General features: G+C 43.5%; 1 protein-coding gene and 1 long non-coding RNA gene across 3 annotated transcripts in view; one reads left to right on the top strand and one right to left on the bottom strand.

The window, feature by feature from the left end:
* The window catches only part of LOC307210826, a 12,683-nt gene extending 11,481 nt beyond the window's left edge, over positions 1–1,202 (top strand). Inside the window, exons 2-3 of the long non-coding RNA XR_013836159.1 lie at positions 847–956; positions 1,051–1,202. This is a non-coding gene — a long non-coding RNA (uncharacterized lncRNA). The remainder of the gene's footprint in view (positions 1–846; positions 957–1,050) is intronic.
* The window catches only part of TAC3 (tachykinin precursor 3), a 25,144-nt gene extending 2,415 nt beyond the window's left edge, over positions 1–22,729 (bottom strand). Inside the window, exons 1-7 of one of the 2 annotated variants that reach the window (XM_079966966.1) lie at positions 22,621–22,729; positions 22,485–22,551; positions 13,577–13,714; positions 4,226–4,334; positions 2,985–3,014; positions 1,212–1,265; positions 219–293 (exon numbers count right to left, since the gene is read on the bottom strand). In XM_079966966.1, the coding sequence (XP_079823092.1) occupies positions 220–293; positions 1,212–1,265; positions 2,985–3,014; positions 4,226–4,334; positions 13,577–13,690 (381 nt within the window). In that variant the 5' untranslated portion in view covers positions 13,691–13,714; positions 22,485–22,551; positions 22,621–22,729 and the 3' untranslated portion in view covers position 219. Of the gene's footprint in view, positions 1–218; positions 294–1,211; positions 1,266–2,984; positions 3,015–4,225; positions 4,335–13,576; positions 13,715–22,484; positions 22,553–22,620 lie in introns of those variants that run through there. The other variant, XM_079966965.1, reaches the window with a different exon arrangement.

Genomic DNA, 22,729 nt, shown 5'->3' with positions numbered 1-22,729 from the left:
CTGAGTTGCACTGGGAATGCCTGGAGATCAACATATTGTTCTTCTGTGATGAGGGGCAGGAATCTACACTTCAACTTAATCACAAAAGAAAAAGGTATGAGCAGGTGTGAGTCCACTTGTGTTTGCATTTGTGCATGTGTTGGTGAATGTGTGTGTGGAGCAGTATTTCAAAGAATCCCTCTCCTTTATAGTCAAGTTCTGGGTCCCTTCTTCCTTACCTCATTCTGCTTTCAATGAATACTTTAGGTCGCCAAAACCAGTGAGTGTTCCCTTATTGACATCTGTGGGATTATCTGAAATTAGAGAATGAAGCAAGTTAGTTTTTCCCAGAGGCATTTCTGTTCAGTCCCTTTGGTGGGTACCACATCTTCCCTCTAACTCAAAGGTAATGGCATCAAAGGATTCCTTGCCCGGTTTCCCAACCTTTACAATCAGTTAACATGGCAGAATTTATTTCTTCATTCAGCTCTTGAGTTATGAGTGAATAATATTTCCATTTCAGACAGTCATAAATAACCACTATGGGCACATGGAGTTTCTTCTGAGAGTATATTGATTCAGACATGCATTAGCGATGGGACACATCTCACTCCTGTTGTTACACCTCAAATGATGGTCATTAAGATGGAAGGTTCTATGAGGAAAGCTGAAGGAACGAGTGTGCTTATCCTGAGGACCAACTATGGAAGACTGGGAGGGAAGAAACAAGCTACAGCCAGATTCTGTTTCTGCAGTTCCATTTGTCCAGGGGTAGAGCAGACCAAACAAGAAATAGAAATCACCCACTACAAATATGATAGTTTCTCCTTCTTCCTCCCTTACCCTTGTTCTTTGCTTTCCTTGTAGCTGTAGCTGCTTTACCATGTTCCACCTTCTCCACTGCTATATGATCTAGTTTAATGCAATCTGAAAAGATTAAGCCCTGGATATTGGCCCTTAACCACCAAACCCACCAGGTAATTGCTTTTTAAAATGAAAACTCAGATTCCCATGAAACTGCATTCTAAAACTAATGCTGTGTTTTGAGTTTTTCCTCCTTCGTTTCCACAGAACTGCATCACACACAGAGCCCTGCCTAAGAATTAGAAAGTTGAAAGAAATAACCCTTACTGTACTTTCCAACTAAGAAATCTACCAAGAAATCTGTTAAAACCTATCAAGATTTTCAAGGAGTGTGTTTGAGTGTGAAATCTCTTGGCTTACACACCTACCAGGCTCTGTGGTCCTTTTCCCCATGAGTCCAACAAAGAAATCATGCATGTCTCCTACAGAGAACAACAAGAGGGTTACAACAGGTCAAATTATCAGCTGGATTTCAGATTTTAGAAAAGAAATAACAGGACTATTGTAATGAATGGCTTCTAAATCTGCTATGGTGGTGGTTGGGTGCCTTTCTTGTAGACTCTGATTAGATACTTGCATTCTGATCATCAGGGATGACTCCAATGGTCACAAGTACAATGTTCACAAATAAGTTTCTGTAAATAACACACTGCCACCACCATTTTAAACCAGCTTCTCAGAAAGGGAGATATTGCTGATTGTAAGTTGAGGAACTTATGGAATATCAGTATTATGCTGAACACTTCATTCATTTCTTACTATATAATGTTTCTGTTTAAAAAAAGTGTCATGGAGCAGTTTGTGTAACTGACAATAGATGGCCATGCCAACTGCATCATGATAGCAGTGGGCACAGCGAGCAGGTGAAGCAGGAAAGCCAAGTAAATGTATATATATGAGAGAAAAATCTGTCTTTGGTCATCTGTTCCCTGACATTCATCTCTCACTTGTGTGCTATAACCATCTGCATTCATTCATCTTAAGAGATTCCAGCCATCTTTTCTTTGTCATACCTCCTGCCATTGTCTATTCTGTGGCAGCACACTCAGATGGGCAGGGAATAATAATAATTATTATTATAATAGTAGTAGTAGTAGTAATAATCATCATCATCATCATCATCTGGAACTGACAGTGGCAAAGATAACAGGTTCTTTTCCCCCTGTGGGGCATTGCTTTCAATTATAATCCTTTGCATGTTTACTCAGAGGTAAGCCCAAAGAGTTAATTGGTTACTCCTCACTAACCAGGTTTAGGACTGCAGCATTACAGAACAATCCTTTACCTATCTATTCGGGTAAAATGGGACTTACTCCTGGGTAAGTGTGTATAGGATTGCAGTCTTAATCAACAGTCAGAAGTCTTCTTTTCACTCTCTCATCATTTTTTATCATGAGCAGAAAACTGCTCTCTTTTCTTCTTCCTGTCTCATTCTATCATTCTTACATGCTGTCCCCAGTCTCACCTGCACACACTTCTACCTAATTCTTATGCCAGTCATCCTAGGAACTACTTCCATCACTCTTACTGCAGTGCCATTGGGAATCCTGGCCTCAGTGAAGCCATTGGCCTGGACTGGTCATGCTATAAATGGCAAGTACCATAGGGGAAGAGAGAGGACAGAAACCCCCCAGAGTGAAAGATATGGGTGGCTGGAGATGAGGCAAAGAGCCCCATTTCAGCTTCTTCTGCTTTTTATGCATGGTTTAAAAACCTTATTAGACTGTGACTCTCTCATGAAAATGTTTCCTCCACCATAAATTCACTAGGTGGCTGTAAGCAACCTTAGGGCTTGTCCAAACTTCCGCTTGTTCTGTGCCTAGAAAGCAGGAGTATGAGCGTTTTCCTCTCATACTGTGCTTTCTAGCCATGGGTCCAAGCCTTTGCCCCGCTGTTCCCCCCCCAGAAAATCCACTCTTTAGTGCTAAATTGGAGCAAACGTCAATTTGGAGAACACCTGATGTTTGCTCCGATTCAGCGGTAAAGATTGGGTTTTCCCGGGGGAAGTGGCAGGGCAAGTGCAAATCTGGTTGAGCCCTTAGCCTCACCCTTCAACAGTTGCTTCAAGCTATCGTTAGGGATCAAGCCATAGCCCAGAGACCTTCTGGTGTGCAAAGCAAGCAAAAGAAGAGCTGACTTACGTTTCTGGGAAGAGGCAAGTGCCTGAGGATCTGAAAAAAGAAAGAACAGGGGTTCTGGGCTACCAAAGCACAATACACATCTCCAGGCCATGACTGGTTTGTAAGGTGGAACAGATGCCTGCTGGGACTTAAGTAGTGAGTTTTTAATTTAAGATTAAGCTCTTAAATACTTTGGGTGAAGATCTATGGACTTAACTTACTTTCCAGGGAGCAGTGTGCTTTCTAATAGTCAGCAGGGGGCTTACTTATCAAAGCCCTTGATGTAGTGGATGCTTTTAGAGATTAAGCTAATGCACAAGCAATGGTGTTCTACACCTCTTTTAAGTCTTTATTTCATGCTTTTTTCCTTTGTGTGTTCATGTTTCATTAGGATTCCGGTGCATAGCCTATTTAACTGCTGATGACCAATGGTGTCATCAAGAATATTCTGAAATAATTGGGCTGAAAACTTTTGTAACTGAATGACACTTTCAGGTGTTGACTACATCTTTTGATATCTTAAGGTGTTATTGTTATTCCTGCCAGGAAATACAGCTTGCATTTTGCGTTAATAGAAATATTCCCAACTCTCTCTAGAAATTTCCCCATCCCAAATCCAAGAGTGATTAAACTCTCACACACAATGTCCATTTTGTTGTAGGTGTGGCTCGTCCTGCAAATCTCCCCTTCGTCCAAATGTTGGATTAGGACCTGGGAGGGAGAGCAGAGCTCAGTTCCACACTCAGCTGTTAAGCACCTTGGGGCAGTCACTGTCTCTCAGACTAACCTACTACACAGAGTCCTTGTGAAGATTAAAAAAAATCATTAGCATTTTGAAGTGGTGGGAAGGTGAAAAATCTTGAGCTCTTTGGAGGAAAGGTAGGATATAAATTTATTAATTACAACAGAAATCTGAGGATGGTTCGTATATGTGAAGGCAACCCCCAAATCTATTCTATTCCATGCATAGCTTGTATGGCTCTCTGCTAGAATACTTGCTGCTATTGTAAAGCAGACTTCATAGAACGAACTTCAAACGAGAAACATAAAAATGTCCCATTTTCAGTTTTTTTATTTCATACTTTATTTTTATTTCATAAAATTTATATACCTCTTGATTGTAAGAAAAAGCCTCAAAGCAGCTTACAAAAAAGGCTTTTCAAGTAACCAAGGTGACTTGAGTTGCCTAAATGCCAAATTTACTCTTCTGTTTCATGGGAAACTGCCGTAACTATTCGGAAGGTGAGGGGAACAGGACTTACTGACTTCTTCTTTGCCTGACAATCTGAGCAGTGCCTCATAGGAAATCCCTTGGCCATCATACAACCGCCGGAGCAAAGATGGAGGAGTCTTATAGAAGTCTGAGCTCTTCTGTTGGAAAGAAAGGAGAAGACAACTGAGAAAGAAGTACCAAAGCTCATGTGGCAATGTATAGCAGAATCAGCTAAAATCTTCCCCAAACAAATAATTCCCACTGTCACCTTAAATAACCCTAACATGGGCATATCAAATTTCAATGAGAAGGCAGTTTTAAAAATATTGTTTTCCCCAATCTGTACCAGGTATGTAGCAAAAGAGTTGGTTCAGCGATGGCCACTACCAGCTTTTTGTGGGAAGAGCTAAAGAAATAACTGTAGAATTCAGCTCACGATTAAGGGGAACTAAACTGCTCCATGGCTTTAACTGTACAATAGTTTATGGAGAAAAGCATTAATGCAAAATCTAGTAGCTGAGCTCACACACAGTATAAAAATGTTTTTAGTCCTCTGTTAGCCTTCTTTTCTAGTCGTTCCCCCAGAATGCTCTCAAACCCCAATCTTTTCTCCATCTTCCTCTATACTGCGTGCTCATTGTTATTTCGGAACTTTCCCTCACAATCTGTGTATTCAAAGCTATTCCACATAATGTGCTGGGATATGCATCCACCAATCCCATTTTCTCCCTATGGCTAGGTTTCCCTGGAGAGGAAAAAATGGCAGGTTTGAAGAGCAAGCTTCCTTCTCCTTTCCTCCATGGCATATCAAGTGCTGCCTCTGTGCTTCAACATGCCCATTCCTGCTGTTCCCTCTGGTCACAACCATCATAGTCCAGAGGGTGCTCCCTTATTGCAGAGCCCCCAGACGCCCAGAAGAGAAGACAAGGCCAAACTTTATCCAGCCTGCTGGGCAGCAGTGAATCTGTCAGGAAGATTTGCCTAACAGTGCTTGCTATAAAAACCTCATCTGTCAATCTTTCTTGCAGCCTGGTTCCTATGCACATTATTAACCTGGAAGAAATTAGCAATTTGTTCATTGGAGCTTTGTTGTTGTTTAGTCGTTTAGTCATGTCCGACTCTTCGTGACCCCATGGACCAGAGCACGCCAGGCACTCCTGTCTTCCACTGCCTCCCGCAGTTTGGTGAAACTCATGCTGGTAGCTTCGAGAACGCTGTCCCACCATCTCGTCCTCTGTCGTCCCCTTCTCCTTGTGCCCTCCATCTTTCCCAACATCAGGGTCTTTTCCAGGGAGTCTTCTCTTCTCATGAGGTGGCCAAAGTATTGGAGCCTCAGCTTCACGATCTGCATTGGAGCTTAATGCCAGGTAAATGTGCAACCTCTAAGCTACTTGCACAAAGGGAAATGGGGAACTCACAGACTCTATCCAGTGCAAAATATGAGAATGCCTAATACATAAGGCAGTGGTGGAAGGTTGTCTTGGGGATGGGTAAGGGAACAGGGCGATCTTCCCCAAACCAGTGGGAACAGTGTGCTAATCAGTACCCGTATGTAGCAAGACATGTGTGAAACAACAGGATGTTTAGTGCTGGAAGAGCAATTCCTCCCCATTCCTTGGGAAAGGGGGTAGGGATTCAGAACATAAATTTTAAATAGATATGTTGCAAAGTTTGACATGCACACCTCCCAATCACTTCTCAAATTATTAATGTAGCTATGTGGGATTTTGCAGTTGCTTTGCATGGAATTCTCTAAATTCTCACTGGAGATTGTTGAATACTACTGTATGCAAATCAATATGAAGACTTTTGAGTCTCATTTTTTCAGATTCAAGAATAGGGTGGGGGTGAGGAGGGAGGTATTGTACCAGAACTTTCACCCTCTAAAATGGATAGTCAGAAAGCTTTGCTGGCACAGATACGACTGTCTCCATTCAGCTCCCCACCCTGTTTCTGTTTCTAGGCAAATTGGACTTGTCCCATGAACTTCCAGTTGCTGACACCTACTCTAAATTTTTGAGTTTTATACCAGTGTCTTTCTTTCCTTCCTTCCTTCCTTCCTTCCTTCCTTCCTTCCTTCTTTCCTTCCTCAGTTGAGCTGTTGAGTATGGGCATATAAAAGGCTGAGTGATTTAAAGAGGCCCATACCCCTTCTGTCCTACAACAATTCAGAGAAAACCTCTATCTGAAGAAGCATAACAGAAATTACAACCAGTATTTTATTCTTCAGCATTCAGTGTGGAGCAATGGACAAAAGAAATAATTTTTGTCAGATTCCTGTCGATCCGTGAAATCAACTCCTGGGAAAGAACGTGTGCTCCCATTAAAGCCAGATTGCTACAGAATCCCCTTTCTGATACACTGCTGCCATTACTTGTACATTACTTGTACAGTAGGCAGGACCCTGATGACCTGCCTCAATCTGAGAAAGTCCATGCGCTGAGCTGCTTTCACTGCGAAGAGACATTTCCTGCTTCAGAGAGTGAGTCGCAGTAGGATCCCAGCAGCAAGACTGGCAAGGCAACACATCTCACAAGGAAACAAGGGCTACGAAGTGGGGAAGATATGATTCCGCAATGGATCTCTTCAAAACGATTTCTATATTGCTGACCTCATCACTGAGCAACTGAGGAGGAGGGCACCTGTGTAGCTACCATTCAAGTGTGTCCCCCTCCCAAGCAGGAAAGCTTATGAACTTCATATGAACGAGAAGAACCTCATATGAATGCTACGTAGTACGTACATAGTGACACAGGGAATATGATACAGTGGTGCCTCGCAAAACGAAAATAATCCGTTCCGCGAGTCTCTTCGTCTAGCGGTTTTTTCGTCTTGCGAAGCACGGCTATTAACGGCTTAGCGGATTAGCGCTATTAGCGGCTATTAGCGGCTTAGAAAAAGGAGGAAAAAAGGAAAAAAACTCGCAAGACTCGCAAGACGTTTTCATCTTGCAAAGCAAGCCCATAGGGGTTGCGAAGCGCCTCGAAAAACGGAAAACCCTTTTGTCTAGCGGGTTTTTCGTCTTGCGAGGCATTCGTCTTGCGGGGCACCACTGTACAATGGGATATAAGCCTTCCGGGGGGTGGGGAGGTGCTCCTTATCTGTTTCTGTGATTGATAGTGAGGCTCCTCCAGTGCCAGATCTACCCATTTTGTTATAGAGGGTAAAAGTGGGCTCTGCCTCCCCTCCCCCCCCCCCCACTGTGAATAAACATCTTACAAACTTCCACATTTTGCTTATTGTGGGGTCAGATACAAGTCTTTAAAAGTTTTGAGCAGATTCAAAACATAGCGAAATCTTCAACCTTTGAATTCATCATTTCCAAATACAATCTTATAAAAATAATACTCTATCAATATGGAACCGAATGGTGCTTCACGAATCATTTTGGGATGCAAAAGTCAGTGTTGCAAGGCTTACATTTGTTTCTGAAATGTAAAAATCAGCAGACAGGTTTTGTGTGCAATAGTATCTAGACTTTGTCTAAAACAACTGCCCTTGATTTCCATTGTTTTTGCACATATTGCACATCCCCAGTAGTATTTTTTAATTAAAATTTGTTTTCTATTTTCTGTTCACAGGCACTATTATTTCTGACATTGTGATCTGACAGACATTGCATCTTTTGACATTGTGATTAATATTTGTACAAAAAAAGGATGTGTCTGTGGTACTGACAGCCTAAGTGCAGAACTTGGCAGTGTAAGAATTTCAACAGCAAATTTACTACAGCCTTCATAGCATGTAGAAACATGAAGGTGAAGAGTCAGAAAGTAGAGTGGGACTACAGGGCATCCACTGTTCAGAAGGCAGGAGTATAATGCCTGAGCTCTGTGAGTGCAGCTTTCTCCTGATTGAAGTGTAGAGTGTTTGAGGACCGGGACATCCGCAGGGAAACCAAAATGCTTGTTTACAAAACTACTGCACTACCAACCTTACTGTACGCTCGTGAAACATGAACCACCTATAAACACCATCTCGAACTCCCTGAAAGATTCCATCAACAGTGTATCCGAAAATTTTTACACATCACTTGGGAAGACAGGCAAACTAATGCCAGTGTACTGGAGGAAGCAAAGATCACCAGTGTTGAAGCAATGATTCTTCAACATCAACTTCGTTGAACTGGTCATGTTGTACGGATGCCTGATTATCGTCTTCCAAAGCAACCACTCTATTCCAGACTTAAAAATGGAAAGCGTAATGCTGGTGGTCAACAAAAGAGGTTTAAAGATTCTCTCAAGGCAAATCTAAAAAAAATGTGACATAAATACTGACAACTGGGAAACACTGGTCTGTGAGTGCTCCAATTGGGGAACAGCCTTTACCAAAGATGCCATGGGCATTGAAGATGCTAGAACTCAGGACGAAAGGGAGAAATGTGCTAAGAGGAAGGCACGCTTGGCAAACCCTCACCCTGATCAACTCCCGTCCGGAAACCTATGTCTCCACTGTGGAAGGACGTGTGGATCCAGAAGTGACCTCCACAGTCACTTACAGACTCACTGTTAAAACTGTGTTTATGGAAGACAATCTTACTTGGCTATGAGTGATTGCCAAAGAAGAATGTCTTGCATTGCTCTCAGTGGGAAATGATTTCTTTGCCCTTCTCCTAAGCAATGGCTTCTGTCATCCCAGACTTCCCCTCTCCACCCACAAAAATCCAAATCATGTGAGAACCAAGTTCTTGGAGTAAATATTGGCCATCAAACTTAAAGGTTCTGATGTAAAGAAAACACAGCCTTTAGGCACAAGGCTCTCACTTGTACATCTCCTTTGATAGCCAATAGGCAGTCCTGGACAGGTAGCACTAGAATGCCTGAATATTTTGATGGATATGACGTTCCATCCTTATTTCCCATAATCAAAGCATAATTTTCAAGTGAAAAACTTTGTCAATTACATCTACCGTTAGTTACAGAATTTAAATCTATCTCGAAGAATAAAGCGGGGGCAGGGCGGGGGTGTCCTCTAATTTAATCTGGTTAAAACTGCTGCCTATGCTAAGAGTGAAGTAATTCCAGGAGAGAGAAATGTGAAATTGGTCCAAAGGTCAGCCGCATCCAAAAATGTGGAATTGCTTCGTGAGAGCCTTAAAGCTACAGTAATTTGAGGCTTTTTCTTTTCTCTTTTTGGACAGTAAGGATGTGACAGGAAGAGAAGGTGATGGGAGAGGGTTGAATTGGATTTCTCAAAGCCTTTTTATCCTCAGCAGATCTGATTCAGATGGGATTTGACAAAAACAGCCACTTAAGACTCCAGCTGGGTCTTGTCTACAAAAGTAATTTGCAGAGCAGAAAGCTCTTTTTAAGAGAGATGGGGGGGGGGACCTCATCTTCTTTTAAACTTCCCCTTTTCATACCTATGAAAGAATGCCCCTTTTACATCAGATTAGAGACCATCTACACACCAAAAGCCTCTTCAGCAGACTTAGAATATGGAAAGATGATTATAGTTTTGGCTACCAAGAAGGTGTTCCACCATGAATGTTGCTTCCGAATGCCAGGAGACTGTGTGGCCATGCTCCATGCATTGAGACCACAAGTAGATCAGCCTTCACTGACCTGTCCAGATGTCTTTGGACTACAACTCCCATCAGCCCCAACCAACATGGCTAATAGGGATCGTGGAAGCTGTAGTCTAATAACATCTGGAAACCACAGGTTCCCCAGCCTTGTCCTAGATGATATACAATACTGAAGCTGCCATTATCTCTGCATGTGAAAGACAGCGATAGAAATTGTTCTCTCCAAACTTTCTGCTTTAGCTTTGAAAACAAGACAGCTGACGATCAAGTTCACAGATCGCCCTCAACCTCTCATTAGCCAGACATCTAATTTTATACTAGATTGGAGCTGTTTGGTTACGGTATTTTAAGGACTGAGAGATTTGAGTTCCACTAAAGGCTGCCTTCATGACCTTGGGCAAATGATTTGATCCTTTGATATCTTTATAAATGGGGGGAAATTGTGGGGTAAACATTTCAACAATATAAATTAGTTGCAAAAAAAAAAGCGAACAAAGCCAAAAGCATAAGCCTTTGAAGCCAGGATCTTGGATGGTTTTATACTTGCTTCATTTCACGGTGAAGCTATTTTAAATAATTTCTCTAGAAATCAACCTCTTCGCATATGCAGATGCACTGAAGTGCTTGGCTCTCAAGCCATCGCTTGGCTACCAAGAGACCACTGGCTCATAGAAGCTCTCATTTCAGACTGCAGTGGGAGAGATGTTCCCTACTGTGTGGTCATTATCGCAGACCAACATCTTATTCTCCACGGGATGTATAGGCTTTTAGGTTATTGAAACAGCTTTGAGGAAAAAAGAAAAGAAAAGAAAGAAAGAGCAACTTTTTGTAACTGCACCAAAGAGCCTTCTTTGAACCACTTGCTGTTTCATTATGTACAAGGCCCCATCACAAAAAACAATGAGGGACCAACAGCCTAACACTGAGAGATACACAACTAACTCAAAGGAATCAAAAGTAGAGCAGGATACAGACCAAGAGCCTGACCCCTTATATCTCTCCTTTTAACCCTTGAGGTCTTTGGGGGTCGCTGTTAGTGGCCCCCCATGACTTGGATGCACAGCTCGTACCCACAAGGAACCCGTACATTCAGTAGTGTGGGCCCAATTTTTTGGAAATGCCTTCCAGTTGAACTTCTAGTCCTAAGGTAAAGGTACCCCTGACCATTAGGTCCAGTCGCAGACGACTCTGGGGTTATGGCGTTCATCTCACTCTATAGGCCGAGGGTGCCGGCGTTTGTCCACAGACAGCTTCCGGGTCATGTGGCCAGCATGACTAAGCTGCTTCTGGCGAACCAGAGCAGCACACGGAAATGCTGTTTACCTTCCCACCGCAGTGGTACCTATTTATCTACTTGCACTTTGATGTGCTTTCAAACTGCTACGTGGGCAGGAGCTGGGACCGAACAACAGGAGCTCACCCTGTTGCAGGGATTCGAACCGCCGACCTTCTGATGGGCAAGCCCTAGGCTCTGTGGTTTAAACCACAGCGCCACCCACACCCTAGTCCTTACTGAAGACTTATTCTTTCTTGTATCTCAGCAGGGCTTTTTAAATTGAACTCTGATTTTATAGTTTGAATCATTTTAGTCTAATTCGCTAGGTTTCTTCTACATAACTGTGATCATAGGAGCCAATTCCTAGGGGCTGAGGTCCCTTCACCCCCCAAGTTGATGTGCGTTGCCATTCAAATGGTGTGCATGTGCCACGTCTTGTGATCAGTTATGTGGGGTAGGGCTTATCTGCCCCACCCAAATATTTTATTCAAGTTGGCACCCCTGTTATTAAGTAACATGAAGCTAAGCTGGTCTGGATCTGCTCAGTGTCTAGATGGGAAATCACCAGGAAGACCCCTGTACACTCAAGTCCCACCAATGCAGAAAGTGTGTGTGTATGATTCACATGCACTTCACATGATGGCATGCACAGAACATGCTTATGGTTTTCCTACACAGAAGTTACATCTGTGTACAAAATCACTGTATGTAAAGCAGGGCTCATTAACAAGGAATTTGGAAACCTCTCCTGCTGCTTTTAAGTCCTGTTGTTCTTGTGTAATAAATAGATTGGTAAGATTTGTGAGGCAAAGCAATCCCAAAGTTCTAGTTGTGCCAGAAACGTATGAAGAGCCCTGCAGGAGCAGAATGAAAGTCCATCTAGCACAGTATTCTGTAGCCAGCCATGGCCAGGCAGATGCTTCTGGGCTCTTTAAGGAGGCTCAGGAGAGTTAATCCCTGTTCCAAAGGAGTCACAATGAAAACACTGAGTAGTAGGGGAATCAGTATTGTTTTCAGTTTCAGGTTTGTAATGGAGGTCCTGCTCAACATGTTATCATCAAACAAGATTAATTCAGCAGCTGCTTGGGTTCTCTGCTGTGGTCTGAACATTACAGAACTTTCTCTCTTGAGAAATTCACAAGTTCAGGAAGGCAGTTTATCATTTTAGAAGTTTGGACTCAAGACTGCGAATACATGGATTCAATCAACACTGAGCCACGAGTCCCATTGGCCAATTGCTGTATCACAGCCTAACCTACTCCACAGGGTTGTTGTGTGGATAAAAGGAGAAGTCGTCGGAAGTACATTGCTTGGCTTCCAGGGGTTTCTGAACCAAGCCAAATTATATGCAAACTTATGTTTGTGTATGTGCACTTTTTGGGGGGCAGGGTCCAGCATTTATCAGATTCTCAAAGATGTTTGTGACCCTCAAAAAGGATAAGAACCACTGCCTTAGATGAAAGATGTATGAATGTCTTGCCATGGGGTGTGTTTATGGGGGAACCAAATTAACATTTTTATAGGGAAGAAATAGGATCTTCCTCTGTATTATAAACCTCAATACTCCTTCAAATTGTAGCAACTGCAGATGAAAGTTAACAGATAAATTACACAGTACCACCTTTCTTTTTAATTGATTCAGGTTTCTAGCCTTGAGAAAGTGACTAGGCATGGTCACATTTCCTGATTCTCTAAAACAGTGTACATTGGTAATATATTTTCCATTATTTCTTTGTTCATTTCCATTTTACACTGTAGGAAATCAGGTAAAAATAATGAAATTGGGGGCAGGGGGCAGGGGGCAGAATCCAATTTTGTGTTGTATGTCAAAACTTGAAATATATCCTGTTTGCAAAACCTTAGAAGAAAAACTATGTTGGAAAGAAACCCATGAAATATAGAGAAACATCAGAATAACTTTTCCAAGCCTTGGACAATTTACTGTTGAGAAGTCACAAAAGGGGAGTGTTTGGGGATTATTATCTTTGTTTAATTAGCTTCTATCTGGGTATCAAGGGACACGGGTGGCGCTGTGAGTTAAACCACAGAGCCTTGGGCTTGCTGATCAGAAGGTCGGCGGTTCGAATCCCCATGATGGGGTGAGCTCCAGTTGCTTGGTCCCTGCTCCTGCCAACCTTGCAGTTCAAAAGCACACAGTGCAAGTAGATAAATAGGTACCGCTCCGGCGGGAAGGTAAACGGCGTTTCTGTGCGCTGCTCTGGTTCGCCAGAAGCGGCTTAGTCATGCTGGCCACATGACCCGAAAGCTTTACGCTGGCTCCTTCGGCCAATAAAGCGAGATAAGCGCTGCAACCCCAGAGTCGGCCATGACTGGACCTAATGGTCAGGGGTCTCCCCCCCCCCATTACCTTATCTGGGTAAAACAAAATTATGCATTAACTTTAGTATTTTGAGTCCTCAGGTTTTCCGAAGTGGATGATGGGTTCAGTCCCAACTCCTGAAATGCAAGGCTCTAAAAACCACACTGGTACCATGGCAGGAACTTATTTGGAGCAGATCCTTACCCAGCACAGAAGCCGTCCCACTCACCAGCAACCTCCTACCCCCCTCTTCCAACAAAATTCTAGCCACTCTCACCTTTGTTTGCATTCCGCTGGGCAGCTGCTGCTCCTGGGACTCAATACAGTAAGCCTGGCACAGTTTTGCAGCTATTAAGGACAGCAGCACTGACAGCACAAGAGGACTCTTCATTCTCTCTTCCCGAGGGAGCAACAGCTTGGGAAGGGGAGCAGTGGGAGAGGGTTCAGAAAGAGAGAGAAAGCGGGAGAATATCAGTGTGAAAAATGGAAACTGCAAAGTGTGGAGGGAGCACAGGAGTACCAACATACATATCCTTCATCACGGGAAGAAAAAGAAAGCAGGTAAATAACAGCAAGCAATTTTATGTGGAACTTTAATTAGCACACTGCCATTTTCACGCTTCAGATTTGTAAGAGGAACAAGAGGTCACTGCCTATTATTCCCTTATAAGTACTACATAATGACTGGCCAATTAATTTCTGGGAAAGCTAGCACTTTGTTTTTTAAAAAGATTATACTGAATCCTCTCTAAAGCTAGAAACAGAACACCACCATACATTACCTGTCAAACATGTTTATTTCATATGCAAACCTGGTTATTTCCTATAGCAAGACACATGAACTGGGGACGACGTTTGTGAGTGTTTAAATTTCTTTTAAATGAACATGTCATGCATCAGGCAACCCCACCTACAAAAAGGCTCCCATTCTTTTTCATCTATCTATCTATCTATCTATCTATCATCTATCGAAATAGAATCTGGCTAGTGTGACCGTGGTGATGTGAAGTTACTCTTGTTGCTCCACAGAAATAATTTCTCTGCACAGCCTTAGAAGACAATAAAGCAATGCTTTCTTAGCTACCTCCCTTCTTTGAATTCTTAGGCTTAAATTCCATCTCTGCTGCTCTCTTTGCACACAATCAAAATGTTGCTTTCTGTCTCCTACTCAGGAACAGAATGAATCAAACTGAAATTACCTACCTAGTGGCACGCAATCTGGACTCACAGATTACGGCCTTTGATACAACCCAATATAATATTTGCATTAACCTTTATCAGTCAGACATATCCTCTCTACTGAAGACAAGGGCATTACTTCCCCAGCCAATCAGCCCATGTGTCAGAATTTGGAACCCATCACTGGATTAACAAGCCTAGGTTAATTGTGGGCACAATCTAATAAAACCACCATGGATCAAGAACACTGTCTGCCCTGATATTTAATGAAGAAGTACAGTCTCAGCTGTAACAGTAAGACAAAAAAAGGTCTCCTCAGTATCAGGAAACATTTGATACACTGGCCACAATTGTTTGGGAATTGTATTTAAAAGATGCATATTCTTCTTTTCAGCTTATGCTCTGAAGTGGCATGCAAGCAATAATATAAAAGCAATTAGAATATAAATAATAAACTAAACTAAAGCAAAACAAGATTCAATACAAAAACATCAACAGCAGAAAATTGGAAAGGGAGTAACTTCCAACAGGACAGCGAAACAAGATTTATTTCACTTGTTTAGGGAATTGCATTAAAGAGGCAAATGGATGGACAGCCCACAGAAGGATTGGAAGCAAACTAGTAACCAACTCCGTTGTTTAAGCACAGGCTCATATTTGTTACTAGCTAAGCAACAAGATTCTGCACCTCATGAGTATGCCAACACAGGGGGCATTGCAAGAATCTCATCTGGTGACCTGCATGTTCCTCATGTAAAATATACGAAGTAGGTTTTCATCTCTGGTGGATTTAAAATATTGTGTTCCTAATTAAGTTTCAAAATAAAGTCCTTGATAAGCTAGCGGTAGCTTGCAAATACAGCTTTGCTGATGAGCTGGTGAAATTTACGCCATTGTTCCTAGCTGAGAGGGTATCACTGGCTGGAGGCCACTATACAACACCAAAGCTGGCCTGTAGCACCAGCAAGGAGAGAAGTTTATGATTTCAGTTTGGATGCATTATGGGAAGCTTTTTGCCTTACTGATTGTGCTCCTGAGCAAACGACAATTGGGGGGAGGGGGGATCCCTGTGCATGGCAAGGGGAAAGTAATAAACAAATATAATTTAAAAATTAAAAATTCAAGAAGGGAAATGGGTCATTTTGCCCTTTTCTAAGACATAGATGGGTGCCTAAAATGCACTTGGGTGACTGTAATGTGCTCTGCCTTTTTGAAGTTGCCACTGGTGCAGCAGCCTGAGAAAGGCATGTCCCAGGGCACATGCATTATTCTCATTTTGGTTCCAGTGTTCGAAACTCCCATTGCTCTAGGCGCATTTTGCGACAGGGAATTTCATGAGTGCAAGTAGCTTCTGAGCTCTGGCTGCGCCTAAGATTTCAGATTAAAACTGCAGAGTGGCTCCCCACTTCTAGCTACTCTATGTAGACTGGAGAAGAGACCCTCTTAAGAATATTAGGGAGGTGGGTAGGGGAAGGACTAGAGCATGTGAAAAATGAGCATAATATTTTAGCTGCAGTTCATTCATTTTCAGCTTTGTATTCTTGTTATAGAAAAGCATGCCTAGACATTCCGTTGTTGTCCCCATAACCTAGGTTTAAGGTGCCATTTAGCTCCTGGCTTTCATATCTCAGTTTCTAACACTGTTTGGTTCAACCACTGTGGCTGCCTGTTTCCTTCTGGGGCTAATTACAAAGTGCTGATATTTAACCCTTAAAGCCCTTTGCAATCTGGGACCAATCTTTTTAGACAAGAACGTCCAGCAAGGGCATTGGTCGCCTCCATGGCACCCACATGATACGTTGCCCACTTTAAGTCTACTCAGCTCTACCACTGCCAGCCTTCCAGAAAAAAGGAAAAACATGGTTTGTAAAGAAAACTAATCTGGAAGCTATTGTTTTAAACAGCTGCAAATAGTATCTTTTAAATCTGCTGGCTACTATTATTGTTTGCCTGCCAGGTTTTATATGGTTACACATTATTTCAGTATTTTATTATTTGTAACAGTTTGCAACTTTGGAGGCAGCAGACAGAGAATACAGCTTAAAATGTTTTATATGAATTAAATAGTTGTAAACAAAATTAATCATTTTTACATTTCCTCCTGCATGGTTTCCTTTTTATCACTCTTACTTTCCCAGTCCCATTTTCAGTTTCAAAGCTTTTCTAAACTCATCTCAACCAGGATTACAGATTTTCTGTGAGTTTACACACAAATAATGCTTTGAAAATCAGAATGCAGGGTTAAAACTAGTGAAGTACCTTATCTTTATTTAGCTAGCTATTTAACCATAAGTATATACAGCTTTATTGTAAAAAGAACCTCTAGGTGGATTACAAAAAATTGGAGGTACAGTAGCAATGGTTCATAGTAACCCAAATCAGATTATCAGCATTCTGTAGTGCAGGGTTAGACAATGTGGTGGCCTCCAGCTGATGTTGGACAACAACTTCCATCAGCCCCAGCAGGATGGCCAACTTTCAGGGTTGATGGGTGTTGTAGTCCAATACCATCTGGACGGTACCAGGTGGGCTGACTCCTGCTCTTGTGTACGTCTGACCAGTGTGAATATGCAACATTACATACTGGAAATTATTCATTTATTTATAGAAGTATTTATATACTGCCCTTTTGCAAAACATCAGGGTGATGTGCAGGAACATAAAATCATATTAAAGCAATACAGAATGGAAAATCAAGAGATGTTATAAACAACCACATAAACTGTCAGCATAAAATAAGCTATTTATTTATAAAATAATTATAAATTAAATGCACAATGATGCCAGATTATTAATATTCACATGGGGATACTGTCATTCACCAAATTTCAGGCAATAACTACAATATATATGCATGCACACATACTCACCCTTGCACACAATCAACTTTACTTACACCTATGGTGTTTTAATTTAAGCACCACGTAATGGATATAGATGCACATAGAAATGTGTAAATGTCATCATCATTAAAGGGACAAAATGTACATAAGGATAACTTTGCCAAAAACCCACAAACAATCCCTATTTCAGACATGATGCTAAGACAAGGATTGTAGTTTGTAGTCTGGGGTTCAGCCTCTAGCGCCTCCATTTAAGGGATCTCTGGCAAAACCTGAAAAAGCCTCTGCCTTAGTCTTTGAGCTAATGTCAGCCAGAATGTTATGACTTTACACAAGACAATTTCATACATTTACAATTCCAGGCCATTTTCTTAAGCAGGATAACAGGAGAGATGGAATGACAGCTTTTACTAATGTTCTTAAATTATTTTGTCCAAATATTAAATTATTTTGGAAAAAATAAATGTATTCTTTTATTAAAAGGCTTGTACAACTATATCTTAAATCAAGCATATGCATGCAAACAACTTACCTCCCCCATATATGTACATTTCTATGCAAAAGCAGGGCTAGGGCCAGACTTAAAGGGTGCTCTCCGCCCAGTGATGCTGACAAGTCCCTCACCGCTCCAGACTAGGACAGGACTCTTTTCCATTTCTGCATGCAGTGATAGCAATGCCCCTCTCTCACTAGGTCACCTCATTCTCCCAACATTGCCCCTGCCCCTAACCAGGACAGGACACCTTCCTGCTTGCCACCACACATAGGGACAGCAGCACCACCACTTCCCCTTATTCTGGTCTGCCACTCACCATCCTCCCTGTCAGTCCCACCTCCTGCCCCCAGGGTGTTTGGGAATGAATTTTATAGCTCTATAGGCCAGGGCAGGGCATTTTTGGTTATTAAACTTAGTGGGTGGTGACTGCAGAGGGCAGCCAAGGTTGCTCCCATTCAGAAGCAGTTCTAGAGCCCTAGTAAGGTGGGTGGTGGGTGGCAGGGCAGGCTGGTGGTAAGCCTTCTGATCCTCTGGAGTCCTTAGCCTGTGCCCAACTGGGCTGATCGCTGGTGTTGAGCTTGTGCACGTGTCTTTGATCATAGGAAAGGTGTTATGAATGTGCCACAGATAATGCATAGCAATTGCTTCTTAAAGGTAAAGGGACCCCTGACCATTAGGTCCAGTCGTGGCCGACTCTGGGGTTGTGGCGCTCATCTCACTTTATTGGCCGAGGGAGCCGGCGTATAGCTTCCGGGTCATGTGGCCAGCATGACTAAACCGCTTCCGGCGAACCACAGGAGTGCACGGAAACGCCGTTTACCTTCCCGCCGGAGTGGTATCTATTTATCTACTTGCACTTGGATGTGCTTTCAAACTGCTAGGTTGGTAGGAGCAGGGACCGAACAACAGGAGCTCACCCCGTCGCGGAGATTCGAACCTCCGACCTTCTGATCGGCAAGCCATGAACACTTAACTCAGTGTTTATTCACACTATCTCAAATGTTACCTTGTAGCTTTGCCTCTTTCTGCATTTTTTTTTTTGGGGGGGGGGGGGGGTTCGAACCGCCGACCTTCTGATCGGCAAGTCCTAGGCTCTGTGGTTTAACCCACAGCACCACCCGCGTCCCTAATTGCTTCTTAAAGGTAAAGGTACCCCTGCCCGTACGGGCCAGTCTTGACAGACTCTGGGGTTGTGCGCCCATCTCACTTAAGAGGCCAGGGGCCAGCGCTGTCCGGAGACACTTCCGGGTCACGTGGCCAGCGTGACATCGCTGCTCTGGCAAGCCAGAGCCGCACACGGAAACGCCGTTTACCTTCCCGCTGGTAAGCGGTCCCTATTTATCGAACTGCTAGGTTGGCAGGCGCTGGGACCGAGCAGCGGGAGCGCACCCCGCCGCAGGGATTCGAACCGCCGACCTTTTGATCGGCAAGCCCTAGGCGCTGAGGCTTTAACCCACAGCGCCACCTGCGTCCCAATTGCTTCTTACCAGTCCCTAAAAAATGCAACCCTAATTCTAAATAGTTGATAGTCATGAGAACCTTGGAGAGAAGAGAGCATGCCAGGGCTGATGACTTTGGCTGCCATCCTGTTATTCTGAACATAAGGAGCCTAACTTTGAGGACTGCAGCCTTTACATAACTGCAGTGTGCAATTACATAGATGCTCTTACACATTTTAATCCATGCTTATCAATATATTCACATTACACTGATGCATACATATGATTGCTTATTGTAAGCATTGTGTATGTCACACTAAACAAACACACTGCTATAAAACGTTTTCTCTCTCAGACACACTCCTTCCTGCATCCATATTCCTGCTTGCTCCTAGTGATACTCCAGCATATTGATGTTCACCCTCATGCTAACTCAGCCTTGGTCAGCCATCCAGTGCCACTCACACATTTGCTTAGACAATACCTGAAGCAGAACTGTGTTATGTCTGAAATGAGATACTGTAATCCATAGAGAAATACCCCAAAATATACCAGATTAAAGGTGGTATTCAAAACTTACTTGCTTGGTCTGATGCCAAGTGTTTTCTCCATTAAAGGAAAATCATTTGGTAAACTTGTTAGTTCACCTCCCCACACTTAGAGCAAAATTGCTATAACCCTGAAAATAGCAACCCCACCCATTTACACTGAAAAGCAGTTCCTACCAAAAGACAAACTACTCCTCTGAAATGCAGCCAGTCTGTTAGCAAACAGTTACCGGTAACTTGCACAAAGTTTCAGCAGCTGTCCTGCCAGAGATGCAAGTTAGTAAACTGGGCACTCAGCGGCACTTGATCCTGCCTACCAAACAATTCATCCTGATAAGAAAACATTCATAGGCAGCATGGCCAGGCTGGCACAGAAAGAAGCGGCAACTGCTTCAGGGGCCCTATGCTATCAACTATACCCTGTCTTGTGGTTGCTCTGAAAAGCTTGGCAATCTCTCCAAAACAGAGATCAATCTTCTTCAGTACTTTGTACAGCAATTCACCGCACTGAATTGGCTACTCTTCTTTATTACATCACATGTTTTGCCTGCTAACTTAAAAAGTTTGAAATGTGTACCTAATAATGTGACAAAGAGGTGTTTGGCAAGCAAATGTATCATGCAGATTCACTTGCCAGGGAGCCAGGACAAGCTGCACCTCCCTGCTGAGTATATAAAGGTAAAAAGGTAAAGGACCCCTGACGGTTACGGTAAGTCCAGTCGCAAACAACTCTGGGGTTTCGGCACTCATCTCACTTTACTGGATGAGGGAGCTGACGTTTGTCCGCAGACAGTTTTTCCAGGTCATGCGGCCAGCATGACTAAGCCGCTTCTGGTGAAACCAGAGCAGCGCACAGAAACGACATTTACCTTCCCGCCAGAGTGATACCTATTTATCTACTTGCACTTTGATGTGTTTTCGAACTGCTAGGTTGGCAGGAGCAGGGACCGAGCAACGGGAGCTCACCCCGTCGCGGGGATTCGAACCGCCGACCTTCCGATCGGCAAGCCCTAGGCTCAGTGGTTTAGACCATATACCCATTAGCAAATCTATGTTTACCTTTGCCGTGTATATCTTCCATATCTGTGCATAGATCTCCTTCAAGACTCAGGGTTATTGCCTGTTCTGAGGGTCTCTTGGGTAAAGCAAAGGGGTCCTCATATACCCTGGATGCTACAGCATCTTTTACCTCTATGTAAATACCTCCAGTGAATGATAGGCTACCACCTCCCAAGGCAGTCCACTCCCCAGCCAAACGGTCATTTTTTCTACAGGTTAGCTGAAATCTGTTTCCCTACAATTTCCACCAATGAATTCTAGCCCAAACCAAGAGAGAGAGAAATTCTGCTTGGTCTTCTGTGTGGCAGTTCTTCAGGTATTTGAAGAAGACTGTTATCGTGTCTCCCCTTAAGCTTCTTTTCTCCGGTGTTGTTGTTGTTTTGGTATGTAATAAGCATGGAAATAAGCATGGAAAAAATAATAATAATAAAAAGCTTCTCTTCTCCAGGTGTATGAGGAGGACATCTCTGCCTGGGCATGCCATTCCTTCTGTTACATATGCATATGGCATCTTCGTGCTCTGTGGCAATTGATTCAAAACAACCGATTCCCACCCACTGGTTCCATACTATACCTCTAAGGCACATTTGAAGCATGTTCTTTCCCTCAAAGAATTCTGGGCACTGTAGTTTGGTAAGGGTTCCTGGGAACTGCAACTCTGTGAGGGGCAAACTACAGTGCCCAGAATTCTTTGAGGGAAAATGTGCCCTCAATGTGTGTAGTCAGAGCCACTCACGCAGATTAGAACCCACATTTCCCCACACTTTGGAGCAACCATAAACCTCAGCTAATGGAGAATACGACAGGATGGCTAGCAGATTTTAGGAAGCAACCAATTTGTGTTTCTCTCTTTATTAAGCATCACCCAGCAATCTCAAATGCATGCTGAACCAGAGAATATGACGGGGAGATCAAAGAGTCGCATTGTCACAAACCCTGCCACAAACACACACACACACACGTCCCCCAGAATTGAGCAAATTCTTTGAAAGCGGAAATTCAACAGGTGGAGCTTTCCTCATGACAGGAACTCAGTGATGGGGAAACATCCGTCCAATTTTTGCCCTGTGCTCTACACAGTATATTATTATTATTATTATTATTATTATTGGCTGCAAAGCTCCGAAAACTTTGTCAGGAGGAGAAAAGTGCCAGTTCTCTTAGAACAGGCATGTCCAACAGGTAGTTCGTGACCTACCGGTAGATCACTGGACATTTGTGGTAGATCACTGGCTCCCCCCCCAAAAAAAAAGCTCAATAACTTTGGCTCCCCCCCAAAAAAAGCTTTGCCCTGCACCCCTAAAAAACGGGCTTTCCTCCTCCCTAAAGAAAAGCTCAACAACTTTGAACCCCCCAAAAGGGGGTAGATCACTGCCAGTTCTTAACTCTGTGAGTAGATCGCAGTCTCTTGGGAGTTGGCCAACCCTGTCTTAGAAGATCCTGTCCCCCCCCCCCCCCCCCGTGAAACGATGGTGCATCGTCATCCATGAAGTTCGGTGAGCTCTGAAACTTCCTGCCCCGCACTTTATAGATCTACCTAAGCCATTTCCCGCACTTTGGGGTCTGGCGCCCCCTCCCCGCCCCCCTCTCTCCCAGCCACGGGGCCGTGAGAATCACCCACCTGGCGGAGGAGGGCGATTTGGCGGGAAGTCGGCGGCGCGCGCTCTCGTGCGGACGGCAAGCGCTGCCTCGGCTGAGGGCAGCGGCGGCAGCGAAGGACGGCGCTGCTGCTCTCCGGGCGCCTTGTCGGCCCCCGCCTCGGCTCGCTTGAGGAGGAGGAGGAGGAGAAGAAGAAGAAGAAGAAGCAAGCGCGCTTGAAAGTCGGAGGAGCAGCGGCGAAGAGTGCCTGGCCGCCCGACAGCAGCG

The sequence above is a fragment of the Podarcis cretensis genome, assembly GCF_951804945.1.
Source record: "Podarcis cretensis genome assembly, chromosome: 2".
Taxonomy (NCBI): Eukaryota; Metazoa; Chordata; class Lepidosauria; order Squamata; family Lacertidae; genus Podarcis; species Podarcis cretensis.
Note: the sequence above shows the minus strand (reverse complement) of the source record. Positions and strands in the feature narration are given on the sequence as shown.